General features: G+C 36.6%; 1 protein-coding gene across 2 annotated transcripts in view; it reads right to left on the reverse strand.

The window, feature by feature from the left end:
- STAU2 (staufen double-stranded RNA binding protein 2) overlaps nucleotides 1-27,902 on the reverse strand; it is a 166,796-nt gene that overhangs the window by 74,198 nt on the left and 64,696 nt on the right. For both annotated transcript variants that reach the window (XM_084511024.1, XM_084511023.1), the window contains exons 9-12: nucleotides 27,250-27,387; nucleotides 23,922-24,053; nucleotides 20,212-20,272; nucleotides 5,924-6,231 (exon numbers count right to left, since the gene is read on the reverse strand). In XM_084511024.1, the coding sequence (XP_084367150.1) occupies nucleotides 5,924-6,231; nucleotides 20,212-20,272; nucleotides 23,922-24,053; nucleotides 27,250-27,387 (639 nt within the window). The remainder of the gene's footprint in view (nucleotides 1-5,923; nucleotides 6,232-20,211; nucleotides 20,273-23,921; nucleotides 24,054-27,249; nucleotides 27,388-27,902) is intronic.

Consider the following 27,902-nt stretch of genomic DNA (forward strand, 5'->3'; position numbering starts at 1 on the left):
AGGCTGACTGTTGTGCTTGGTGATCTCGAAGGTCTTTTCCAACTTAGATGATTCTATTAAAATGAAAACAACAAAAATGAAGATCATCATATTGAAAAACTGGGACAGGACATTCAGGATGGGAAGATACTGTACTCTGCATCAGACAAAGAGAAAGGAAATGCCCACTGATTTTCTGGGAAACCATGAAACTTCATTCCAGCATGCTGCTTCAAAGGCCTCTGTGGAGAGCTTTCCCCTCCATGACAGCATTATTACTGATCTCTTTTTTTCTACAGGCCTCCTCAGCAGGACGACTCTGCTGAGAATGAGTTGCAATACTCAGCATTTCTCAGACTGCTTTCACCCAATTCCTAGCCACCAGAACAACAAAAATATCTAACGACTCCTACTATAGCTATTTGAATCTGGAGTCAACAGGGAATGCTTGGGGTTTTTAGCTGCTTGGTTTTTATCTCTAAACCTTGCAACCCATACCAATGAATTCATGCAATATGCAGAGCTAATTCAGAGATCTTGTTCTGCTTGCTGTGAGAAAGAGACAAAATTGGACTGAAAAAAAAGTGTTGTTTTTACTGAGGTTAAAAAAAAGGCTTGAAAGGTAAGAAAGAAGGAGAAAAATAGCTATTGTCAATTCTTCCAGGGAGCTCTAGCAAATTCAGTACACGTATTTCACTAAGCCATGTAACTAAGAAAAACTAATGAAAGGAAACCCGCTTCTATCCAGTGAAGAACAATGAATTTTAATTAAACTAAGTGAGCAACATTTCTTAATTGTGACCAGCTTTGGAAAAGAACTTTTGAATTGAATTTGTTATTTCATCCATCACCAATGGGTTGTCATACTTGGGAACAAAATGTTAACGAAGGAAGCTAAAGGGCACTGCATCAAGTTTCAAGAACATATAAACGAAAGTTGTGATAACAATTTATATCCCGATTATTTTCTTCAGGCTTAATGCTGAATCCCTTGCTCATTCCTTTTGTATTAAGAATTTCCAGTGAACTCAGATTTGATTGTCATGGTGGTCTCTCGGAGATCTCTTTAAGAAATGGCTTCAGATATAAACTCTTTATTATTAAAAAGACCAGGAACTCTTTAACTATCATTAACGCTGTTAGGAAGATTCAAAAACCTTCACATACTCAGGAGGGATTGATGAGAAGGTCATTGTTCTTTATTTTGGAAGCCAAAAGCCCATTTTGTGCTACAGTCTTTAGCAGCTGCAGTTAAATCCACGAAGAGAGCCCACAAAGTGGTCACAGCATGACCTGAACTAAAATTGATGACTACTTCAGATACTACACTAAGTCTGAAACAAGCAGACTTGCCCTTTTTTGCTCTTCCTGTAAGAACAGACACCAAGGAAAGCAACATTATGAATCACACCAGAAGGTCAATCCAAAGCACATGAGAAAGTCCTGGGTATATCTGCATCAGCCAGCACAGTACAGGGCAGAAATTGCACAGGCATTACTAACCTCAGGCAATGAGTACACGGTGTGAACCACAGTTCAATGGTGTGGGACAGGAGCCCAGACTGGCCAAACATTATGAAGGCTGGCCAGGCTTACAACTTAACTTAAAAGTTAGCATCCATAGTGCCTCTGTCAGTTTTTAAAAAGGTATTTAAGTGCTTTTTAAAATTTGACCTATGGTCCTGCTCCAATAAATTTGCAATTACATACAGCTCAGTCCAAAACTATAGCTTTTAACCTGAAATTCAGTGAGGTCTAAATTTCCCTGAAATTCAGTATCTCAGTAGTGATATCCAAACATTCCTAGGCTGATTTCCAAATCCAACCTTCAACACAGTGAAATGAGTATTTGGTTTGTTTAAAGCTACTGTAGGGTAAGGTTTGAGCTCAGTGTGTGTGGGACCCAAACATGACATAAATGGTACAGAATAAGGGGTGGATATTGTCCTATTTTCATCTAGGATGGAGTTAATTTTCCTCCTAGTAGCTGCTATGGTGCTGTGTTTTGGATTTAGGATGAGAATCGTGTTGATAACACACTGATGTTTTAATTGTTTCAGAGCAGTGCTTACACTAAGCCAAGGGCTTTCCAGCTCCTTGTGCTGCCCTGCCAGGGAGGAGCCTGGGGGTGCACCAGGAGCTGGGAGGGGACACAGCCAGGACAGGTGAATCAGTGACCAAAAGGATGTCCCACACCGTGTGGCATCATGCTGAGCAACTAATATGGGGTGGCTGGCTGGGGAGGAAGGGATGAACACTGCTCAAGGATGGGATGGGAATTGGTTAGTGGGTGGTGAGCATCATTTTAGGTATTGTGCATAATTTGCTTTGTATATATTATTATTATTTTTACTACTGCTATTATTATTTCTCTTCCTTTTCTGTCCTATTAAACTGTCTTTATCTCAAGCCCATGAGCTTGTACTTTTTTTCCCCCCATTTCTCTCTCCCATCCTGCTTTTGGGGAGAGAGCGAATGGCTGTGTGGTGCTGAGCTGCCTGCTGGGTTAAACCACAACCAAACCCAATACATGTGTGGAAATTTGGTTGAGGCCCACCTCTGCCTACAATTCAAAACCATAAGCTGAAATGCATGGGGCACAGATAAACCTCACTCTAGGGTATCCAGCAGGACTTCTCCTGTACGTGTACTCCCTCAGAAATGTATGCCTGCACTACCTGGGGAAATGAGAAAATGAAAAGTGTTTAGAAAGGCCCAACAGTACAACTTTCAAACCAATCAATAGATAAAATGGAACAGTTAACCAGTAAACAGACATGGGAAGAAAAATAAATAGATCAAATTTGTAACCACTGTAATCAAAAAGAAGTGGAAACGACACCCTGTGTGAGGCCTTACTACCTGGCCGCTACAGACGAGTCAAGATACCAAAGACCTGCCAATGCAGCAAGCCAAGTAGTGTGGCTTCAGCCAAGCAGAGAGACATCACAGCCTTTTTAATTCTACTATCTGCTCTTCATGGAAGCTCCCAGGGGGATTTCCTACCGGACACGAACTACCTGCAACTCTTGTTTTGCATCAGTCACAACCGGAGGCTCTAATTATTCATGTGTAAACAGTTTCTCTAAATGTTTAATCCTAAACAAACTCTCTGAATAACTCACTGCACTGATGTAGTCACCAAAAATAACTGTAACTAATCTAGTTAAAAAACTATAACTAAAATACCACACAGTCGCTTAAAAATAACAATTTTACCAAAGCTGAATTTTCCTTTAAACAATCTCCTGGCAAAGCCTGCAGAACAATTAACTGGTAGATTGTATGCATAAATATGAAGCAAGCACTAAAAATGCTCTATTCAAACTTTGTACAGACTTGCTTGTGAAGTATTTTTGTTTAATTACCACTGGTAACTTGAAGCCTGGGCCTTGAAAGAATCCGAGCTAAACACCTGTGTTTCAGTGACACTGAGCTGCTGCTTATCAATTACAAATATCTTTAGAATAATAAACCATAAACCATAAAAATGTAATTTTTTAGTACTTTTCCATACATTGGTCCAAATAATATAAAGGGCTTACAATAGAACATGACTGAGATCATATACAAACAGTTTAGGAGAATTTAAATTAAATAATCACATTTTAAAGACATGTCCCCTGCAGCTAAAGAAGTTCCAAGAAACATTCAAATAAGCAAATAACATTTTTTTTTTACATTTACAAATGAAACATCATATGAGTATTTATTGATTTTTTAAAAATTCAAAAATACATTGTAACAGAACAGAATGTATACGTTCTTCAATGAAAGACAAAACTATGGTTATCATCTGGACCAGAATACAAATACATGCTAACAATTTAAAAATCATTTTGGGTCATTCAGGAAACAAGAAACAAGCTATCTGTTTGTAAATGCAGTAGTTTTCTACTCAGTAAATATGCCTGAGAAAGTTAACCTGTAAAGAAATAGGCTTTTAAACTCTTGAACACAAAGAGCTTTCTAGGCTGAAATGGTGAAGAGACCTGTGATATGCACCTGCCAGGCCACTAAGCCATTTCCCACAGAGATTCTGTTCACTGCTCCACCTCAGCTCAGGGATCCAGCAGCGGCAGAGTTTCACATCAATACCACTCATTTGAGCAAGGTGTTAAAAAGCATGTTAATATGATGTAAAACTACCAGTTACAGACACAGAGACATATATATGTCATTAATAGAGATTCTCTACCAAACTTCTCATTTTGAATCAGGGCCAAATAAAAAGTAGTAGTCTAGTTTATGGAGGAAACGGATTATATTTTTGGCTCAAGGTAAGACCCTTTAAAACAATTTCTACATAGGCAACTAGAATTAAAGCATGGAAAAAAACAACAACAACAAAAAAAAAAAAAAAAAAAAAAAAAAAAAAAAAAACAGGACAAACAACTAACATTTTACAGTAACCACATACTGTAGGCAAGAAGGAATCAAAACAATAACATAAATTGTGCATTGGTTCTATGAAAATAAAGTGTTACTAGTAGACAAACAATCTGACAAGATGTGAAAGCAAGCAGTGAAAACATCAGGGATTGAATTTCTTTTCATCAGAATTCATCTGCAGGCAGGTAACAAGTGGAACTCGGAAAAAAAAGAATTCCTGTTAGCAGCTTAACTCTACATACTGTGAGGCTTAGACTTTTATTGTTTCTTGTATTAAGAGTAATTCAAACTAGTGAATCAAAAATGACATTTAAAAAATGAAGACCAAAAGAAATCTGAATGTACATTTCAGACAGAAACAATGTTAAGTCAAATCCACAACTGGTGACATCTGACATCCGCAAATGCAATTTAACTATGGTGCTTATGCCAATAGTACATCTGACACTGTTTCTTGAATTCTAGCCACCTCTTTTTAATCACTTTCAACAACTGCATACTTTGTAAATTACATGGGCTTTGATGAAAAAAAATCATTATCAGGCATTCAAAAAATTCTAACAGAAACCTCCCATTTCCATAATTTGGTTACATGATCAAATTACACATGCTAGAACATAGGAAGCCAACTTTTCAAATGAAATAGTCATAACTCTGAAAAAGAAAACAAACAAAAACAAGCAAACAAACAAAAAAGCCCCTAAGACAGGGAAAAGAATGTTTCTACATAGCTGGTCCTATCCTCTGATGGTGCAACACAGTAAAATGAGCTACTACATATATGCATGTAATTTTACATGTAATGGTGATCAGGAAGAGGTTTTTCCCCATCTTCCACACTGCAGAAATGACTAGATGCACTACAGAGGTTTTCACCGTCCTATGAAATGTCTGGTATTTGCCATTGCTGGATGCAGGTCATCAGTGCTGCAGGACTAATATGCTGACCCAGCATAGTATATCTTACATTCTCTAGTATTGACTCTGATGTCAAAACATTCTGCATTGCTCTGCCACCAAATCTGCTCTTAGGTCGCACCTTCTGATCGAAACTCTGTTCTACAGGTTACAACTAACAGGTGCAGGATGGAAAGCAGAGGAATGGTTGTAACAACCCAACCCAGCAGACAAACGCAAAGTTAAGGTGGTGCGTCAGTATCTTCTGGATCAGAGTCTAAAGGAGAAACCAATTTCAGAGCAGCATGTAAAGTTTCTAATGCCAAGAGGTGAAGACTCTCAAAGAAGTGCAAGTAAAAGCATAATTTAAGCCTGTAACTCTTTATGGAGATCAAACAACAGAGAGAAAGATGGCCTGTAGTACAACAGAGCAAAAGATGGCCTGTAGTAAATTGAATGGAAGAAAGGAACAAAAAAGAGGAGGGACATGTATATTGGTGTAGGGTTGTATCTCCTGGACCCAGCAACTGCCTTGGACACCAGCTAATTTTACAAGATAAGTTACATGCATGCCCACATTCAAGAGGGCAAGAGTGAAACCTTGATGGCAATGCTATGACTCTGGCTGAAGAGCTTCATTTTCCCCCTCCCATACCTGAAAGCCTTGAATCCTTGCCAAATACTCCAGCTGTTTTGAAGGCTGCACTGCAGGACAGGGGGAAGCAGGAGATATTCCTTTTAGACCTATGGCTTCGGCAGTTGGGGATGTTCCATTCATGAGAAGTTCCCTGGCAATCGTAGCTGTGCTATTTGTTGTAGGAGATATGCTGAAGAAAGAGCTAGAAGTCTGGCTCATTTCTTTGGACGACAAATAGCTTACAGTGGTACCAGGGGCTGATTTGTTGCGGCTTGCTTCCATCTCTTGGTAAACATCAGGAGAGAGATGGAGTATTCCCTTTGGTGCTGAAAGTAAAAGCAAAGATCATCCTCATTACCCTAGAATAGGCTTGGCACATAGACAATTTTCATTAACATACTTTTCACCAGAAAATAAAGTAAGCACTTAAAAGCAGTATCTTTTTTTTTTTTTTTTTTACGTAGTAACTGTAAATGCAATGAAATAATTATTTACAAACAAAGCAGATCTCAAGTGCTCTCTTCCTCTCCCACCAGCCTTTTTAAGTAGTTAAAAACTCCTGGACTTGCAAACTGTGGCAAGCACAGAATAGAAAAGATGAACGAGTAACGTTTTGAGATCTACAAACCATAAGGAACAGCTGCTGCTGCAGAATAGCAGCACAACCATTATTTCACTACAATCTTCTGCCTCCTATCTGATACAACAACTTAGGCTGTTTGACAAATAATTTAAGCTAGCCTATGTCAGCACTACCACCATCAGAAGTACTTCTTTCCTCTCCCACCTACAGCTGTTGTTTGTACTCTCCAGCTGCTCTATCAGATGTGCCAGCATGAGCACCTGTAGAACCACGCAGTGATGCTCATGAGAACGAGCGATTTGGAGGCAAAGGAAGGGCAGGATGGCTTCTTGCAGTAGCTGTAGTGCCTCAAGTGCTGGCTTAAAGCATTTGCTGAATTACAACAGCAGCCTATGTTTAAGTAATCTTAAATTGCCCTGCAGCCACATGTTACTGAGCTAATGACTCTTACGTGACTGCCTGCTCTTCAATGAAGAGGAATCTTCTTCTATTTTTGTTACTTTTAGCTGCACAAACAGTATCCTATAGACTGCAAACAGTTACTTTTCTTGGACAAAATTCATGCCAAGCAAAGAAAGTGTGTACGTGTCGTGATTAATATCAACTGGAATTAAGATAAAAAAAAAGATTGAATATATTCATGTGAATTGCAGGAAACATTCAAATACTTCCAGTGACATAAATTAGGAGTAATTTCTCTACATTTCAAAAATGTTAATATATTTTTAGAGAATGTCTTGTCCCTAAGCCTCCTTAAAAACAGGAGTGAGTACATACTTAAGCAGCTTTGCTGGTATTCTTACGTATAAAAATGTGCAGAATTAAGGATGAAGTTTGGTAGTTTCATAAATAATACAGCATTTGTTGGAAACATGAGTACCAGTTTGTTAATATAAGAGGAAAACCTCTCATTGTTATTAAGCTCAAAAACAAACTTGAAATGTTTAATTTCATAGTAATAGCACTCTTTGATCTTCTTGTATATACCTGAAAAAAATATCTGTGAGCTCAAGCCATATGGCATTTTATTTTAAGAATGATAAACCTATTTGTTAACTGATTTAGCTATCCCAAGAGAAATCAAGGGATCCAGTGCTTAATTAATTTGCAGTATATACTAAAATCACCTCAGAATGCAGAATAAATTCAAAGAGAATTGATTTTCAGTTTACTACAAAGGACTCCTCTAATCTTAATAGTGCAACTGGCATTCTTGAAAAAAAAAAAGAAGACTCAAAAGATATTACTAGTGATTAATAACCTCATTTTCAACTACATGGTGAAAATCGAATTTCCTCACTGCTGACTCAGCAAACTACTCACAGGTGAATCTTTTAATCAATTTACTCACACATTTGGCTTTAAATTAACAGTATTTTCAGATAGTTGGAACATCAGCTCACACCCTTCACAAAGTTCGATAAAGCTTCATGAAGGTTACAGGGTTAGGCATGACTTGTTTGGAGAGTGGTTATTAATTGTCTGTTAAGACAATGCAAATTAGAGGATAAAGCTCTACTTTATGAATACCTCTGCTTCAGAGAGAAATGTTCCTGCAGTTGCACCTAGCATAACACCTGTACAGAGGCAGAGCTGGACATTCCCATTACCACCTGCTTGCTGTCTCTACTGTCTTTGTGGAGCTGTGGAGTCTGGCTGGGCTCTGAGCAGTAATGCCAAAACCATTTTATTCCCTTGTACAACTACTCCAATTCACAACAGTGCTATTGGGAACAATGGAGGATGGGGTCCCTAAAGTGCCTTTCCACCTACAGACAATGCAGGATATAACCTTGTAGATAACAGCAACTGCATAAACACACAGCATTATTCTATAGAACACAATCACCATGTAATAGAGTGATAATATACCCTTCTTCTGAGGCTACAATCTCCTAGGGCTATCACTGCTCACACTTTTAAATAGTCTTATACAAAAGACAAGATGAATGAAAATTAAAATAGATACTACGGATGTTGATGTTAGGTTACAAAAGCAAACAGCAACAATGACACTGAGTGGCAGGTGTTTGGCACATCTTAAGACCTGTCTCACTGTAAATCTGATTTCTGACAAATATTTGAGAATCAGAAATCAAAATTGAACAGAACATGAAACAATATACTTGTTTAAAATAAATATTACTTCCCCCCCCCCCAAAAAAAAAATACACAAAAAAAAAAAAAAAAACAAGTTTAGAAAAAGATCATGCAACATTAACTTAAAAAAAAAGTTTCAAGAAGTTTAAAATGATTTCCAGTACTGCAGATGTCTGTTCCATTGATGTAATATTACTTAAAACAAACATTTTACATGCTTTCTCAGCCATTTCACTGTTTTTACATGATCCACCCAAATATCTAACTGCTGTCTGGAACAATGGTTTGGAATACTTCCAGATTACTAAGCTTTCTAAATGTTAAAATAACTAATATGCAGCATATGATGAATAAAAAGATAGTGAGCACAGTATAGCAAATGCTCCTAAAGTACTGACTTTACTGTAATGCTGATGTTAAATTAATAATAGTACTTCTACACTTATGCAACACCTTTCAGCTAAAGACTTCAAAGTGCTTTATAAGCAATAATTAATTTAAATCATACATTGGCTCTGAGAGCAGATATTATATTACCATCATTGATTATATCTGGAAACAAAGTAATGTAATATTGCAGACATTACATTAATATAGTTGCAAGCTATTAAGATTTTATGTTCAGGGCCTATGTTTCACGGAGCTTCTTAGAAACTTGCTTTAAAAAGCCAATAAAACTTGCTCTCTTTTAAAACTTCTACCAGGCATGTGTTTACTGTAATTCATTATCTACTTGTAATGTATTATTGAGGATTTTTTTTTTTTTTAATATCATGCCTTTGTTGTCTGCTTACTTCAACTCTGTTGAATTCTGTAAGGATGTATATGTAACAGCTTAGTTACTGTGGTAATGATGTTATCAAAAGACAAGAAGTATGACATCAACAGAGAAATTAATGTTAGACCAAAAGAACTCTTCAGAAATTATGATAATTACTCTTCAAACAAGCACTTTAATAAAAACAAACAAACAAACAAAAAACAACAAAACACAGGACAAAGAAATACTGCAATGCAAGAAAGCGTTAGAGCATAGGAAAGGAACATAGAGGAACTATACTACTATTTAGACCAACAACATTGCACCTTCTGCTGGACATAACTTAGAGGTACATTTATGAAACATGTTAAAATAATTTTCATTTATATTATTTAAACCTGTGGGCAAATGTGTTACAAAAATATGCAGGCTAGTTATGCAATGTAATTGTTAACATTTGAAAAACATGTCTTACTCATCCTTGGCAGTAATTATTAGCAGTGTCTTATCTCCTATAGTCTCTGAAAATCCCAAACCAAAGACTTGTCTCACTAAAGAATAAGTTTTTTCTTCCATCATCTACTTTTGCTGCCACAACTGCAAAACAGTTTATACTCCAAGGCAAACATAAGATGCAAAATGGCTTATCCTTTATGAGTTTTTCCCTTAGACTGTATATCTGTGCTCTGATTCCACTTCTTTTTCTAGTAGGAGCAGAAGAGGCAGCCTTCACAAGATCTGTTGGAGTCATGCTATTTTTACCCCTAATCCCTTCTCCATAGGGTCTCTCAGCCAGAGAGGACAGGAGGACCTTTCTACAAAAGGATCCCCCACCATTTGGACCTTCAGTCCAGAGTTCATGGAAAACAAAGCTAACTCACCAGAGGACTTGGTGCATGGGGAATGGAGTGGGAAGGGAGAACTGCTGACAATATCACTGCAAGAGCCTGAATGTAGTAAGACTCTGCAAAAATGGAATTTGCTGGACACGTGGACAGTGTTGAGTTACCCCATAGGAGTGGACAAATTAAGAAAAGTTCTCTGATGACAGTGTTGCCTGCAGACTCATAAGCTACACCACCACACCGGCGTCCAATTTTCAATTTTCTATTTCTGTCAGGAAGACTATAAAACATTAAAAGCTAAGATTTTGATTTTGCCATTCAACTCCAAAAGATGACCTACAAAATCAGGTTTCTTTTATTTAATACACAGCTAATTTTCTCTTTTCTACTTGATCAGCACTGTAGGGATACTCTTCATCTGCCTTTGCTCAATGACTTATTTCAAGGTCACTCAGTGGCTTTTCATGTTTCAAGGACACTTAGTGTACTTGGTCAAAAACGCAGCTTTATTCTTTCTTAGAGAACCACAGCTTTCTCCCTGGGCTCATATCTGTCCTACAGGAAAGCTATACTTGATGGTGTGTCAGAAGCCTGGTCAGCTGCTGTATGGTTTCCCCTGACAGTCCTGTAAAGCACATGCTCTTCCTTACACTACAACCAATAGTATGGGGCACAAGCATGAAGGAGTACTTCCATGTCTTGTGTAATGATGCCAAGTGAGTGACGATATAAATCAGTATATAATGTACTCATAAATTAAGTTTAAAACCCTTATATTTGAAATAACCCAACACTTTGTGAAAAAAAGATTGTTCATGGAGATCATCAGTATTTTTTTGGAACTGAATAAAAAACTCAATCAACAACTACCAAACAGCTTTCCTTTAGATTATGCTACCTTTATTCACATTGAGTAGTCTTCCCATATTGCGCTGCTGAAAATAAACGGCAAAAATTTATAGTAAAGTATTAAGCAAGAAAAGTTAGACCCAAATTCAACCCTGACTTCACTATTATTTAAGTTAAAGTGGACAAAATCTGAAGAGGCATGGAGGACTTCCACATGCAACAATTCCTCCAAAGAACTGGCAGGTTCTCAACTTATCTTAGAATTTGGTCCATTACAAATACACTGAGAGCAAAAACGATAATTTTCAAAAACAACTAGTTCAATAACAAGACTGAAAAATATAAATATTATCATAAAAAGTAATTACCTTCTATACTCCACTCATTATAAAAGCCTATTTATATACTAGAATATTTTCAATTTTTATTACCTCAGCAGGAACTCAGAAAACATCAATCAAACAATTGAGTAGGCAAACAGTATGGCCATTATGTTCTCAGTAATAGTCTACACACAATCTTGGCTGGAAAAACCAAGATGCAATCATTATCTACTTACCACAGCTATCTGTGGTATTTCTAAGTCACCAGCTACTGCAATATTCAGACATGAAAAAATGTTTTGTCATTACACAATGCCCTTCAATCAAACAATCTTGTCTATGTGACCTTAAACAAACCAACGTTATGTAAAGTCACTCATTAAAATATTACTTTGTTTAACCTTAAAATAACCATGGCACTGAAGTAAATACTATTTAGTTCTTCAAGAAGTCAGGTCTTGGTATCCTTAATTTTGATGGAGAGTTTTCTGTATAGCCAAAAATGAAATTGTAGTATCACATGAGACTTAAATATGTTTTATGTAAAAGCTGGTGTTAACTCATGTGAGGAAAGTCCTTTGAAATCTTCCACAGCTTTATTTCTACTTGGGAACATAAAATTGTGGTAAACATAAGACTTATGGCTTGTAATGGGGAATTTTTACAGGAAATTCTATTACATATTCTAATAGACACAGGCAAAACATCTACAACATTATTTTTACATAAAAAAATCTTAATCATAAGGTTCCAACAATGTATCAGTGTATCAGGCAAGCTTCAATTAATGAATCAGGTTCTGAAAAGAACTGATATAAATGCAGAATAAAGGACAGTATTCTTTCAGTAAAGAGGATCAGCAATTTTGGAGCAGAAGCAAATCAAACTAGTGAACTGACACATCAAGGTGCTTGTAAAAACAGCAAGAAAATGATCTTTGAGGGCATAAAGCAATTAGGAGAGTGCCTAAGTGCAAGCAGAGAGTGACCTGTGCAGGCAAGACTATTCATTAACAGATTAAGAAGGGAATGAGAATTGTGATGATGAAAATGAAGGCATGACCTGCATGTAGAAGAGATGAAAGAATGAGAAAGTCTAAGAGACAAGGATAGAGAGGTTGCTAAAGCTAAGAAGGTCAAGGGGGACATCAACAAGCACAGCATAGGTATGAATGAAGATGAAATCAGAGGAGGAAAAAGCGGTGGGGGAGTGGAAGTCATAGGGGTAAGATGTTTAATGTAAGGCAAGAGGATGAAGGAGAGAATGGAGAATTACGTCTTGCTTCTGACAGCAGTAAAGCCTCAGTTCAATTGATTCAGTTCTTCAAGGACATCCTAGACTGATGGAGATGTAGCTGGCGCGTTCCAGGTGAGAAAAAGGATGGAGGTGGGAAATAGAGAAAAGACTAAGTGTTTAGAGAAACACAATATTGAGGTTAATTGTGGGATACTGCTCAGTTTGCTTGGCTGAACAGAGAAGCCTAATGCAGGTCATTTTCAGAAGTAGACTCTTAAATTAACAGTTAACATCAAAAAAAAGTTCTGTGGTGCTATTTCACATGCAGATTTTTTCAAAGGAATAGACAAGCAACCTTGAACAAATGTAATTCATACAGAAAATTCAGGGAACTAGGAAAAGCAAAAGCTGAATTTCTCTGAAGTGATCTCTACCCACAGAGCCAGTTATCTACTGTCACGGTGGCTGTTCCCTCTTATACATTTATACATTAAGAGCTTAATGGTTAAGCAGTCTCCAAGAAAGCTAAGGCTTGGGTTCTTTCCCAGCCTGAGGGCATTCAAGCCACAACCCTCACAGCCCAAGAGTACTTATGCATTTCTTACTTATGCACAATTCATACTATTCAAGAACCAGGTAACAGGTTGCTTACAACATTTTTTTTCTTTTAACCTACGTCTAAAATATGAAGAACATAGTACGTGTAGACCACCCACGAAACACCAGAACACATAACCGTACCATTACTTACAAATGCCTTAATCAATAGACAGACTGTAATGTCACGATTCCTTTAGCTCATGCTTTCTCTGCGGAATTTTTGCACTTTGACAACATTTGATTCTTGTTTCTCTGTCTGCAAATCATAATGATATTAGACGCATCTCCACAAGAAGACTGCTGTTATCCAGATTGCTCTGTACCTTGTGAGTGGTCTCTTTCTAGTGAAGAAGGAAACTGAATTCAAGTCTCCCAACTTTCTGGGTGTATGTTTAAAACTCTAGGTATGCTACAAATACACATCATAATCTATACTCAGCAAAGATGGCTTCACATCTGAAGATACAAAATTTTCATTCCTTTTATTACCTAACAAAGCATCTCAAGACGAGGGATATGAAAAAATGGAGGAGGATCAATTGCAGTTATTGTCTTGCACACCTGAGTTGTGCCCTAATCCCATCCTACATAAAAACATGCTAATTTGGATCTTTCAAGAAACAGCAGTATTTAGCAGTGAGTGAAAATGCACACAATGCACTGCAAGTCATCTCTGAAATACCCTAGAAGGAAATAAATATTTCAGCAAAATATAACTCAGACAAATTCCAATAAAAAACATCTGAAGTACTATACAAACCTTTACTCCCAAACTTTTGGCTTCAGTTACTGTTTATGGAAATACAGAGGTATTAAATTAGCTACTGGAAGGCTTCACCAAAATCCCTAGTTGAAAAATAAACTTACAGAGGACTATTAAATGAAGTCTTTATAAAATCATCAAGTGTCAGAAATATGTAGTTCACACAAATTTTATTTCCTCTAAAGTAAAGATGTATTCATATGTTAAAGCTGATAAATTGATTATTTATTTTGCATTTATTCCTCCCCCCAAAAAAGGATGAAGATGTTTCAAAATACAAATTTGAATAAAACCATACAATTAGGGCTTACAGAAAGACCATATAAGGACAAATGCTGAAATTCCTCATTACAGATTTAAGAAACTCTTCTGAATATCTACTTGCTTTTTTTCTCATAGCCTGTTTTCTACTGAGAACAATTACATGAGATCAAGTATCTTTGTTCCTTAGGAGATCATCTGTTCCTGCTGCTCATTTACCATCTGAAATCATAGTCATCTGTTGGTGACAATGTAATCATCTTCACAGTAACTAATTGTGATGTCACAAACAAATGATTATGATTTCAGGTGGTGAACAAACAGCAGGAGCAGATGTACTCTGAAGAACAAAGATTGTAAAGTCACGCAGGAATCCCTAGTAATAAAATGTTAGGCAAGAAAAACAAAGAGCCTGTCCTTTTCAGAGAGGTAATGACTTTTATGAATGTAATTTTTTTTATCATTAGTTTTTAAAAATTTACTTTGTGACCCCCAAAACTGCTGGAAATAAAGGGAAACCAGTCTATGAAAAATAGGGTGGGGCAACAGAGACTATGAGAGTCATTTTTTCCTTTTAGAAATATAAAATATAAAAACACTCAAAACACTTATTTCTTTTAATTTAAAAAATTTTTGTTCTTCATTTTTAAACATTTTACTCTCATCTACAGCTTCTCCCAGAACATGTAGTGTATGATATTCATGATTACCCCTATCCAGAGAAATAAAACCAAAAGCTGAATGTTCCCAAGAGAACAGAATTTGCATTAGGACTGTTTATTTGCTTCACATCTTGTTTTTGCTGATACTTGCTTAAGACAAAGCCTGAGAAATAAACGAACATCCTGTTGACAGTAGGTATCTCCTATATGGGCTGCAAACGACTGGGTTGTGCCCAGAGAATGTTGTCTTTAATGTCACTTCCAGAAGCAACAGGGAAAAAACTCACTCATCACTCTTGTTATTCCACGTGTGAAAAATGTCTAAGATATCCCAAACCAAGAAACAAATAGCTTCTTGTTTCCAGTCATCCTTAAGATTATGAAAGAGGAAAGGTAAAGAAGCAAATCAATGAGAAGAAGCTTTGCCAATGAGTGGGAGGAACAGAAGTGAGGTTTGCTGCAATGGTAGCTGCAAAAGTACATAACAGAGGGGAATGGGAAAAATTAGTTTTCAAGGACATTTAACAGGGAATACTACAAATGCTTCCAGTGAGTATGTAGGAGGATACAGACTGAAGGGTATTTCTAAGCAAAAACTACGTAATAAGAGCACAATGGAATCTATTCTGCAGATTACTAAAATATATAATTTTTGTTTCTGTCATACTGAAACTTCACTTTACTATTCCAGTTTTTATTTCACACAGTTTCAGATGAAAATATAGTGCAGAATGAACACAAAGAAAGAGTATCTGCCTGGCAAGGGGAACCAATGAATAATATGTTTTCCTAACAGGACACAATAGTTTTCCTGGAATAAAATTACTGGAAATCTGAATAAGAGATGCCAAATGGTAGATATAACAATCTTAGAGCCTACCTTAGGTTTTCAACACGACTGAAAGCTATGTTTTAGCATTACAACAAATGTAAAATGTATATTTCTCTCATAACCAAGGAAATAGAATTGAGGAAGCTGTTCCATTTGTCTTGCATAAAATGCCCTATAATAATGCCGACTCTGCTAGAGTAGATACATACAGTATATACACCTACCAATAATTGTTGTTCTTAAATATAAATTTGCATATTCATACTTGAAAGAATGCAACATTTTTGATCTTAAACAGGGGAGCTTCTTTGGAGCCGCCTCAAAAAAAAGACGTGCTTCACAGGTACAGAAGAGTTCATGCATGCAGGTGATCACTTCTTAAATGCAAAAGAACATACTTCACACTTACTCAGTTCTAGTTAGTCAACTAGCTCTTAAGTTGGACTCTGAGGCTGAGGGGAAGATCAGTGGGTGTATACAGGGAAATCTCTCACTAATTCTAGTTCTTCTTCAGGGTTTCTAGTGCATTTCCTTTGTGGAAAACTAGCAAATAATATTCTACCAGAAGAAGAGTAGGCAAAGTGCTCGCATGTAAATGTATACTTGAAGACAGCTTCCCTACCAAATACTAGCAGGAAATTCCAACATTGACTATGCCTATGGAAAGCAGGTGACAAATGTCAAGTGAATACTATCTCCAAATGTTGCAATCCTTTGTCCTCAGTCACGTCCTGAAAAAAATGCCTCTTCATAGAGCCATTCAATAGGAAGCTATCAACTGAACTTACTGGTTCCCTAAGTAACATACAAAAGTGTTCAATGCATTTTCTACCCAGGAGTATGTGGTTCCTTCCTGTACGCTGCTGTATATTCAGAATGGTGTGATACTCGTATATTGAAAGATCTACAGTACAAAAGATACTACAGTGATTTTCTATGTATAAGAATACCTTAATAGAGTGCCAACTGATGCAGCAGATTCATAAATCTATCATCAAGGCCATTTTAATTTACAAATATTAAGAGTGTCTTCTATTAGAAACTAAAAAAAGAAGGCCTATTAGCAAGTTCTTCAGCCAGGGGTGATACCACAATAACACTTAGAAAGAAAAATGCATTTCTATGTCTTCCACAAATCCTAGAGGAGACTATAAAGCGAAGAAAGATCAGTCTGTCCTCTATGTAACTATAACATATTCAAATCTCCTCAAATGCTATTGTTATAGCTAAGCTGTAGGTTTTAAAGAAAATACTCTAGAATCAGAAAGGCTCTTGAGTTTTAAAAAAATCAGTTAAAAAAAAAATTATATGCCTGTTTATAGCATTCAGGGTTCAAATATTTCCTATTTTGCAAAAGGATAGCCCAGGCCCTCTGAAAGCAAAAATGATACACTTTAATCAGTTGATTATCATTCATGATAGACTGGGAAAAAAAAAAATAAGGATTCAAGGGATTAAGCATTGTGCTCTCTGAACAGCACTGTCAGAAACGCTCAGTGGCTACTATCATTTTAGCTATGTATCATTTGATTTCCAATTTACTTGGATATCACTAGAATGGAAACAAGAGCTTCTAGAAATGTCTTCCACGAAGCAAAACAGACTGTAAATTTGTTCCTGTACTATGGAACATGGTGGCTGCAAAAAGTTCTATGAACAGGTCCATCTGTGAAAAAAGAGTCCCTTGATTATCACAGTTTAAAATACAAATAATTGATACAATTTTCTGTTGAATGAGTGTGCTTTTGCTCTCCTGGATTTGGATTTACACATGTGACCACCAAAGTATTTTTGCCAGGTTAAACTAGGGAAAGACATCATTTTTCCTTCTTGGTATAGTAGATGGTCACACTGTCATCAGTACATATCTTTGCTACAAGACACTGGAAGGATAGCAGAGAAAAGCTTGAGATCTTATTCTGCTGTCCTGAACTGTAATATGTTAACATTTGAAGACGTTAACATTTGCAGATGTTTCACAGACCGTGTCCTTAGGGATTCTGACAATGCAAACAGCAATAATCTAGAAGTACTGATGGGGACTGAAGATAGGGCTGGAAGGAAGCAATTAATAATAAGTCTTAGATCCTGAAAAATCCTTCCTTTAAGTGAAACACAATGGCATATGCTGAATCCAAGATAATTTCAAATACTGGCAACCTTTTGTGTAAGTTGAACCACAAATTACTTCCCAACTCCTCCATAGTTCCAGCCACTGAGAAGACTTCATATATAATGGAACACAACTGAATCCCCTTAAAAACTCGATTTTGGACCAAGTCATTCGGATGCAAATTGGCAAAAAAGACAGCTAACACGTGTCCATCTATAATACAATCCATAGTTGAGGGAGATAAGAATTTGTACTCTTAAGAAGTTCAAAGCTCAAAACTGTTCTAGAGAAGAATATAGGACTCGTGGGAGAGTGAAGAAAGTGCTATTTATATTACCTCTACCACACTACAGTAAGTCCAAAGCCAGGAAAAAAATCTAGCAGAATCGCATAGGCTTGTTGTACTAATAGAATCATAGAACGGCTTGGGTTGGAAGGAACCTCAAAGATCATCTAGTTTCAACCCCTCTGCTTGGGCATGGATGCCAACCACTAGATCAAGCTGCCCAGGGTCTTGTCCAACCTTGTCTTGAACACCTCCAGGGACGGGGCATCCACAGCTTCTCTGGGCAACCTGTTCCAGCACCTCACCACTGTCTGAGTGAAGAATTTCCTCCTAACAACTCCTCTAAACCTCCCCTCTTTTAGTTTAAAACCATTCCCCCTTGTCCTGTCACTGTCTGCCCAAGCAAAAAGTTGCTCTTCTTTTTTTTATAAGCCCCCTTTAAGTATTGAAAGGCCACAATGAGGTCTCCACCAACAAGTCTTCTTTTCTTCAGGCTGAACATCCCCAGCTCTTTCAGACTTTCTCCATAGGAGAGGTGCTCCAGCCCTCCGATCATCTTTGCAGACACATCTTTCTTGTGCTGGGGGCCCCAGACCTGGATGCAGCACTCCAGGTGATGCCTCACAACGGCAGAGCAGAGTGGATAAAATCCCCTCCCTCAACCTGTTGGCCAATCCTCTGTTGATGCAGTCCAGGCAAGTTGGCCTTCTAGTCTGCAAGCAGACACTGCTGGCTCATGTCAAGCTTTTCATCCACCAGAACCCCCCAGTCCTTCTCTGCAGGGCTGCTTTCAATGAGTTCTTCTCCCAGTCTGTACACATGTCTGGGATTGTTCCAATCCAGGTGCAGCACTTGTACTTAGACTTGTTGAACGTCATTAGGTTCACATGGGCCCACTTTTCTAGGCTCCTTTGGTGGCTTCTCTTCCTTCTGCTGGATTGACTGCACCACTCAGCTTGTTCTCATTTAAAAACTTGCTGAGGGTGCACTTAATGTCTATGTCATTGATAAAGTTATTAAACACTACTGGTCCCAAGACAGACCCCTGAGGGACACCACTGCCCTTCACCTGGACATAGAGCCATTGACTACCACTCTCTGGGTGTGGCCTTCAAGCCAATTCCTTATCCACTGAACAGTCCACCCTTCAAATCAATCTCTCTCCAATCTGGAGATCAGGATGTTGTATGGGACCGTGCCAAAGGCCTTACAGACATCTGGGTAGATGATGATAGTTGGTCTTCCCTTGTCAACTGATGCAGCCACTCCGTCACAGAAGGCCACTAGATTGGTCAGGCAATTCATTAACTACTGCAGTGAAACTGAAGTTGTTCTCCACAAACAAGGCCTCACAGGCCTCTGGGTCTAAAGAAAGAGCTCAGAGAAGAGAAGTTACAAGGAGCGGATGGAGATCACAGTCAATGATTCCTAGAGAAATTTTCAACTTATAATTGGTCACCAGACCAGATGGGATGTGCCTCAGGGTGTAGAGTGAACCAACTTAAGTTCTTTTGAGACCACTGTCACTTTTGAAAAGTCATGGAGATTAGGGGAAGTCTCCAATGACTGAAGAAAGGCATTATCATAGAATCATAGAATAGAATTATCAGCCACTTTAGAGAGTTATATAGAAGCAGAACTGGAGATGATTATCAAACAAACAGGACATGTTCCAGCTGGATAAAAGTGAAAAACAAGAATAAAAATAAATTTTAAAAAGATCAGTGTGAGTATAATTAAGCACTGGAACAGGATGCCCAGAGAAGCTATGAAATCTCCATCCCTGGAAAACAGGAAAAAGACACAAGCAACCTTGTCTGAACTCAGTTTAGAAAACTTGTAAAAATCCCTTTAAACCTGAAGGATTTGATGATTTAACAACACCAGTCTTGATTTTGTTAAAATAGTAAATAATAATAAAAAGAGGGGTAAATAAGAATCTTCTTGTTCCTGCACTCACACAGAGGATGCTCAAGAGTTAATTAATTTAATTGCAAATTTATAGAAAACAATTTTATTTGCCTTGAATAATCTAAATCCTACAGAAACAAAAATAAGCAGGAATAAATAAAGATTTAGAAAGTGATACTTACTGTTACTTGTTGGCTCAGGAAACCCAACATTCTGGCCGTTCCAACTCTTGTTTTCTCCAAGCTGAAACAGGTAGAAAAAGACAAATAAGTAAACATCAAACAACTCCTTAAACAGAACATTCAAAATTACAAATTTGGTTGAAAGACTCTAAAAAAGGGTAACTTGGGATTACCACATCTGCTTACACATATTTGCTAACATATCTTAATTTTGGTCTAAAATAGGTTATTTGAGGAATGTACCCTTCAAGAATAAACATTAACAACTATTGCCTAACACTAAAATATAAATGTTTCCCCAAAGATTAGGCTCAACACAGCATGTTACCAAATCAGACTTAAAATCAAATATTTTAAGTAGTTCTCAACTGCAAATATACACAGATGACAGCGAAATTACATTCTAAAACAAGAAGATCCTAATATCTGCCTATGAAAGAATGCATAAACACTACAAAGTACTTTGGGTGTAATTTTAAAATATTTACTTGCTGGGAATCCATTTAGTTACTGAAGTAGAAGCAAAATTGACTCTTGCAATTATCCATTATTTTAATATCTAGATATTTTGAGGAAGTTATTTTTTGTTATGTTTAATGCTCAGTATTACGCTGACACACAAAAGGGAAGCAATTAACATGGAAGATCAGAATAAGGCCATTCCTAAAGTCTACACAGTAAGTAAGGTACCCATGTTCTAGATTTATGTGTAAATGCAGAGAAACAAGTCCACTTTTTCTCATGAACTATGAACTATTGACAGGCATCTCAATTAATATGATGCAGATGATCCTTTTCAGATTTCCTTGGGATTTATCACACAAACAGAAAACCTTGCAGCAACGCAGCCTATATACCATTAAAAAGTCATCATCATTTGCTCCGGAAGAGGGGGCTGATGGGGTTAATTGTTGAGTGGAGGAGATATGAAGGAGAGAGCCAGCAGTCCAAAATCTGACAGCAGCCTGTCCCTAGGACAGGACCCATCTGGTTTGCCAGCCAGGACAGAGTACAGTGTTGCTGTCCTGTCCTTTTCCTTCTATGTCTTCTACCTCTGAAAACAGGTCCATGGTTCTGTTACATCTCAGAGGTTAAGGCTGCATAAATTACTATTCTGTTATAAGGCAGACTACTAGATGATATGTTTTCCCTGGGGAAAAAGGAGGGAAGAGCACACTATGCAAACCAACTATTCCAAAGATTGTTTCCCTGCTTTTCTTCATCATGTACATACATGTACAATATGTACATGTATGTACATGATGAACACATGATGTACATCATGTACAATATGCTTACAGCATAGGCAATGTGCAATAAAAAGGGAGATATCTAATAGAAAAGAGAGGATAGGTCTTAGAGTTGCCTCTCAAACTGGTCACCCAATTCCACAAACTTTATATGAACAAAGAAAGTTATGTGAAATTAATGAACCACATAATAAGTATATCCATGGAAAACATCACAAAGACAGTTCTTCAAATGAATATACAACCTGAAATCTGTAAATATATTTGAACTTACAGCTGTCATTAAAACAACAGCATGGTTTTAGTATGAATCCAGAAGAAAATGATTGAAAAATCTGCCAAGTGTACTATTACAGTATGAGAAAAACTTTTCCAGCTCTCCTCTCATTCCTCTCTTTTTGTTGTTTATTAGCATCATCATGATGGGGGATTTAACAAGAATTCAATTATCGGTAAACTATCTTTGGTTATGCTGTGTCAAATGGATGCAATATACCCTAGTTTTCTTCTAAGGTAATAAAGGGGGCAAGGAGAAATTAAAAAGTGAAAACATGAAAAATGAAAACACTACAACTCTCCACTCTCATCCATAGAACTAAAATTCTGGTAGCTGCGAAAAATCTCCCAGGGCACTTTGAAATTGCTCTCCTCAGTGCTCTACACATACACTACTGATTTATTCCAGGTACAGGATTACCTCAGAAAATAGCAGAGCCTTTTTTTTTTTTTTTTTTACATTACCTGGAATACCTGTGCTGCCATGGGCACCATGCATGACTCTTGCAACACTTTGAGGTCTTCACTGGAAGAATGAATACTGCAGCATTTTATGCATCAGGGGTTGAGGAAGAAAGAACATTGACTTTGTGTTTTTTTTTTGTTGTTGTTGTTGTTTTGTTTTTTGTTTTTTGTTTTTTGTTTGTTTTAAGGAAAGAGGAAGGGGATGAAAGGACTCGGTGGGTAGGGGGTTAGGAGGAGAAGTTTTCTGTTTTTTTTTTTAAACATCAAAAACAACAGAAGTGACAATTCCCCATTTAGACACCAACTTGATACATCTGCCTAACCTGCACTGGGCCCCATTTGGGATGCAAATCTTCTAATGACAGAACTTTATGGTGCAATTTATATGGAAGGAATTTTACAATGGTCAAATTGGTAGAGATTTAACTGCTATTTTCCTTCTTCTCCAGCACCAGACTTATTTTAGCTGAGAAGACTATCTGAGCAGATTTGACCTAACCAAGTCCCAGCTACTGCAGACTCTTGAAGCAAGGATGCTACCAGTTTTCAATACTGAATTAAGGCACCCCTCAGATCACTCAGAATACACTTCATTCATACTGTGTACAGATATTCAACCGCATATTTGTCAAATGAAATAAACCCTGACACTCCAAATTTAATCAATAAAATTTCCAATTTATTCTGGAAAAAGAAAAAAAAAAAAAGGTTTTCTTGCATTAACTCTTTGTTTCACGGATCCATTGCATTCTGATCTGGTAATAAAAACCCCAAATCCAGATGGTACTTCAATCTCTCCTGCTGTGTGATAAACTGTCTGCTAAGTTTGAGAACTAAAATCTACACAAACTAACTTGTTTATTGGCTTTACATGTTCATTCTGTTGTATAGAGATCACTCCAGATGTTCTAAAAGTATTTATGCTCTTAAACTCTACAAAGCTATGAAAGTGTGTTTTATTATCTTGAATATTCCCATTTCATAAAATTTGAGTAGTTCACCTTTTGTGTGTACAGTATCATATTTGCTTATTTTGTTCAGAATAACATTAAGCCACTATGCTTTATCAATTCTAAGATACCTTCTTCTGTCTTACTACTTCAAGTATGTAATTATACCTGCTTTGTTTTGTTGTGTTTTTAAAGGCAACACACTTGTAAGCAATAGGTTAATGAATGTAAGAAAACAAAGCAGCAGCAGCAGGCCTTCTTAACCACTCAACAGTGCTATATACAGATTTATCATGTGGTCCCAATAAAAGCCCAGCAGAACATTCTGTTGACCTGAGTCAACAGTTGGCTGGTGCAGTCACAGCAAACATTTAAGCTGTGATCAAAATATACACATGCAGTGACTTTGTGTGTATGTATCACAGAAGCTGTCCGGAGTCCACAGCTTAGCCAAATACCTTGCTCTGATCTTTTCAGGACACAAAAACCAAAGCCTTAACATCCCATTTTGCTTACAAAACCTTTCATCAATAAAGTCAAGATGGGCCAGAAGCCTGATCTGCACATCACTAATACAGAAACATATACCTGTAACACATGTGAATTTAAAATATAATCCCTTCTCCAGAAAAACACTGACATGCATTTTCTTTCTCAGCCATCAAATCTGAAAGCATTTTCTATAACGTTTTTATTGCATATTCAGTGAAAAAACAAACAGCTATGACTATTTCAGATATGAAAATTAATAAAATCATTTGGTTCTCACCTTTTCTGTCTGGTCTTGAAGAGGGGTAGAGGCTTTGTAACCCAGCTGTAGCAACATTGCTTCTGCTGCATTTCTTTTAGCTATTTTCTTGTTTGGGCCTGTCCCAGTAGTAATCTCATTGCCTACTTTTACCTTAAAAAGAAAATATTGATCATGATCATAATAAATGCAAGACCCTTTAATATCACCATGTGATAATCTTGCTGATCTACCAACAACCATCAGCTCTTCTGATGCAGAAGCAATCTGGAAAAAGTCAGAATAGTGCAAAAAGTGGACTACAATACTGCTTCCCAAAGATGAGCTTGCTTAAATTTTTCAGAAAGTCCCCAACCTCATACCAAAGACCTACATTTTTATATATCTGTGGTGTGCATAAAGAACTCCCTCTTTTCAGCCAGTTTCTGTGTCAACCCTGTTCTCCCCTAATTTTGCTCCCCCCTCTTTCTTAATGTGGAATGTGCTACAGGATCTGGATTTCCTCTTCCTTGAGGGAGTGCTTGTTCCCCAGCATCATCAGAAGAGTATCGAGAACAATGGAGAGACAAACAATGACCTGGAAATATAAAAGAGAGGCTTCTATAGAAATATGAAAACCATATTCGCATTCCTCCCACTTCATTGCACTGCAAGAAACACAGAGGTGGGAGCTGTTTTCTTTTCCTGCCCTTACACCTGACAAGATTTTATCAAAATGGTCTTTGGAAAGAAGAATCTTCATTGGACCTCTGAGCTGTACTGCCCAAAGGATTTCCAACAAGATGCTTTACATAAAACAAGAAGTTAAAACTTCAAAATAAACACAAATTATAGGCAACGAATATCCAGAAAGAGGCAGTCCTTGAGGTATGAGCACTATCACTGCTATTAATTTGTGCAATATTTATAGTCTTTTAATTATTATATTTCAATTTGTCCATTAAGCCATTTTATTTGCCAAATTATCTCTAAAAATAGCTTATGATCCCAAAACCAAGTTACAAAGTAAGCCCAAGGTAAAATAAAATTAATAAAATACCCAAGGCAATCTGAATAAAAGAAACCTTAGAGGTCAATGAGCTGAAACATTCTGGAAAAAGCTTAAAAAAATATGAAAAACAGGCACACGATTGTTAAATAAATAATATATGATTCAATCATTTATGTTATTCAATAAGTAATCATTTTCCTTAAATTATCATGTATATATTTTCCTGAAACCTTTATTTTTTTCTTTATTCAAATACCTATTAACTCAAAATAGAAAGAAGGGGTTGTAAATAAATAATAATGATCATGAATATCCCTTTGGAATACATATATAATTAAACAAAAAGATTCAACTACATAAAACAGAAATATTAATAACCTTGAAATAAACCCCTTAACTTCTATGCAGTTTTACAATCACAATTAGAAAATAGCCACTCTGCTACAAGTTTATATGCAATAAAATTGAGGGACTTTAATGGGACAAGACAAAATGATAATTTATAACATAGCTCACAATAAATCAATGTGCTGCTATTTCTCAGACCTGTAAAACTGGTTTAGCTATTATTATAACCTCTATCAAGGATTAAAGGTCTGACTACAAAGAGAAAGAGCTTTCTGAAATTAACTTTGGGAACAGAACACCAACTAATGTCATCAGAGGTTTTCTTCTGTTTATCTAGTGGTCAGGACAAGTAATTGGATCCATTTCATCACATCTAAACTTGCTCTTTGTGTGACAGATAAAAATGAACATATTATCTCTGGATATTTTACTTCCACATTCAATTAAATTAAATGAAAACATTGTTTAAGTAGTTTATACAAAGGCTTTTTATTCTGATAAGGTTTTTTGCATGTCATAATGAATCCACTGAGACTTCCTGAAGGCAGGAGAAAGAGAGGGATGATCTTTGTGTGAAAATATTAGAAAAGGGTAAAAATTGGGCTACAGTGAAAAGCAACTGATCTATGGAATTTCTTTGATTTTTTCTTTCACAAGCCTTCTCAGATTGGGGAATCCTCTGTGTATTCACTGCTTTTAAGATTCCATTTTGATTAAAACCAAGTATTTTACCACTACTGAGAATCCTTCAGTGGAAAACCAAATTCTCAGCCCATCTTTCCAATGCATACAGATCAGATACAGATCTCTCACTGGAGGGTCCAAGCATGTGAAAAGGGATGGTCTATGGCAAGATCACTCTTTTTCAAATAATTTCAGATAGCACAAAAACATGGAAATCCAAGTTATATTCATAAATCTGAACCTGAACAAAAGGAACACGATTATATATATTATATATATATTATATATATATAATATATATATATATATATTATTATTTTTATTTTTAATTTATTTTTTTGGAGAGAAAATAAATTGTCAAGAAAGACCACTGAGATCCAAGGAAATGATTGCTAGCCTGTCTAGATAGATATGAAGGAAGGATTTAAAGACTTAAGTTTTTTGGTTTTTTTTTTGATTTCTGGAGAAGAAGGTGCTTGAAAAGCATATTCTGATTGTGATCAGAATTTAAATTTTGGTGTTGTTTGTGGTCAACAAGTCAAAACATGCTCAGGTTTGCTGTTCTGGATTGTCCTGTCACAAAATTACCTCAGTGAAAACATAAGAAAGAAGAATCCTTTCCCGTTCCTTATTTTTCTTAACCTGCTGTTGTGCTATCTAACACAATATATCATGGCTACATCAAATCTTTGAAAATGTTTCTGATTAAAAAAAAAAAAAAAGAAAAGAAACATTAGTGCATTAGTGATCTACAGTTTGTGTATTATGTACAAATTCTTTAACTTAAGAGGCTAAAATGTGTGATGGAAGGCTGTTTTTGTTGCATTTGAAATAGGAACAAAAGCAACAAACAGATGAAAATCTGAAAGGAGTTCTTAGAAGATTTACAGTGCTACTTTTTAAACCCAAAATGTTTGGTAACATGTAGCATATTCTCCATATTTCAGAATATTTGTTTGTAGTGCAATACTCCATTCAACAACTGCAAAATTTTCTAAAAGACAAGTGAAAGTAAGTAAATCATTTACAAAGTGTAACATTAGGGATAAAATCAGAAACAATTAGGTGAAATAAAAATAATAGCATAAAAATGTAAAACCACTGCAAGGAAAACTTCCAGAGGGCAAATTATCTAATTGCTATTCATTTCACCAAAAGAAAGAAGGCAGTTCAAACTGCTACTGTGTTTCACACTTCTGTTGTATAAATAACCATAAATCAAAGAGATAAACACAGAGGGATAAGCTTTATATTATGCCACCATTTTTCTTGTGTTTGAACATGACATAGCAAAGGCACTATCTGTAACACAACAGCAGATGATACCTGCATAACAAACTCTCGACGGCGAGGCATTCCTCTCTCTGAAAGAAGAACATATTCCGGCTCCTTCTCCTTTTTGGCCTGTTGGATCTGAGCCAGACGACTAATGGGATTCATTCCTTGACCATATTCTGGTCCAGTCTAAAACAGGTTTAAGAGAAAGAACCATAATTTCATTGTGCATTAGTATTGTAGATCTGTACAACTGTTGTGCTACCTCTTCTCTAATAGAAAATAGAGAAATAATAATAGAGAATAGAGAAAATAATAATTTTCTCTAATAGCGAAAAAAACGATACATTTTATACCATCTTTTGATCATGAGACAGACAGGAGAATTCCTCAATCTCAAAACCATGGCACATAATATGCACCTACTGCCTGCCACTGCTGCAGGTAGTGGGCATAGCTGTCATTGGTAAGCTACTGATGCCTTCATCTATCTATTTACTACAGAGATGGATAAAAATAAATGCATTCATCAATTATATTTCATTGTCCTATTTCTATGACTCATCCCTCTAGCCCTTAAAAATAGGTTGCCACAATACTGAAACATGCAGTAATATTAAGAGGTGGATTTATATGGGGACAAAAAAGATTTGCCATATAACAAACTGCATTTCTCTCAGCCTTCCATCTCTGCAGTCCTATCT

Source organism: Aythya ferina (assembly GCF_964211825.1).
Source record: "Aythya ferina genome assembly, chromosome: 2".
Classification (NCBI taxonomy): Eukaryota; Metazoa; Chordata; class Aves; order Anseriformes; family Anatidae; genus Aythya; species Aythya ferina.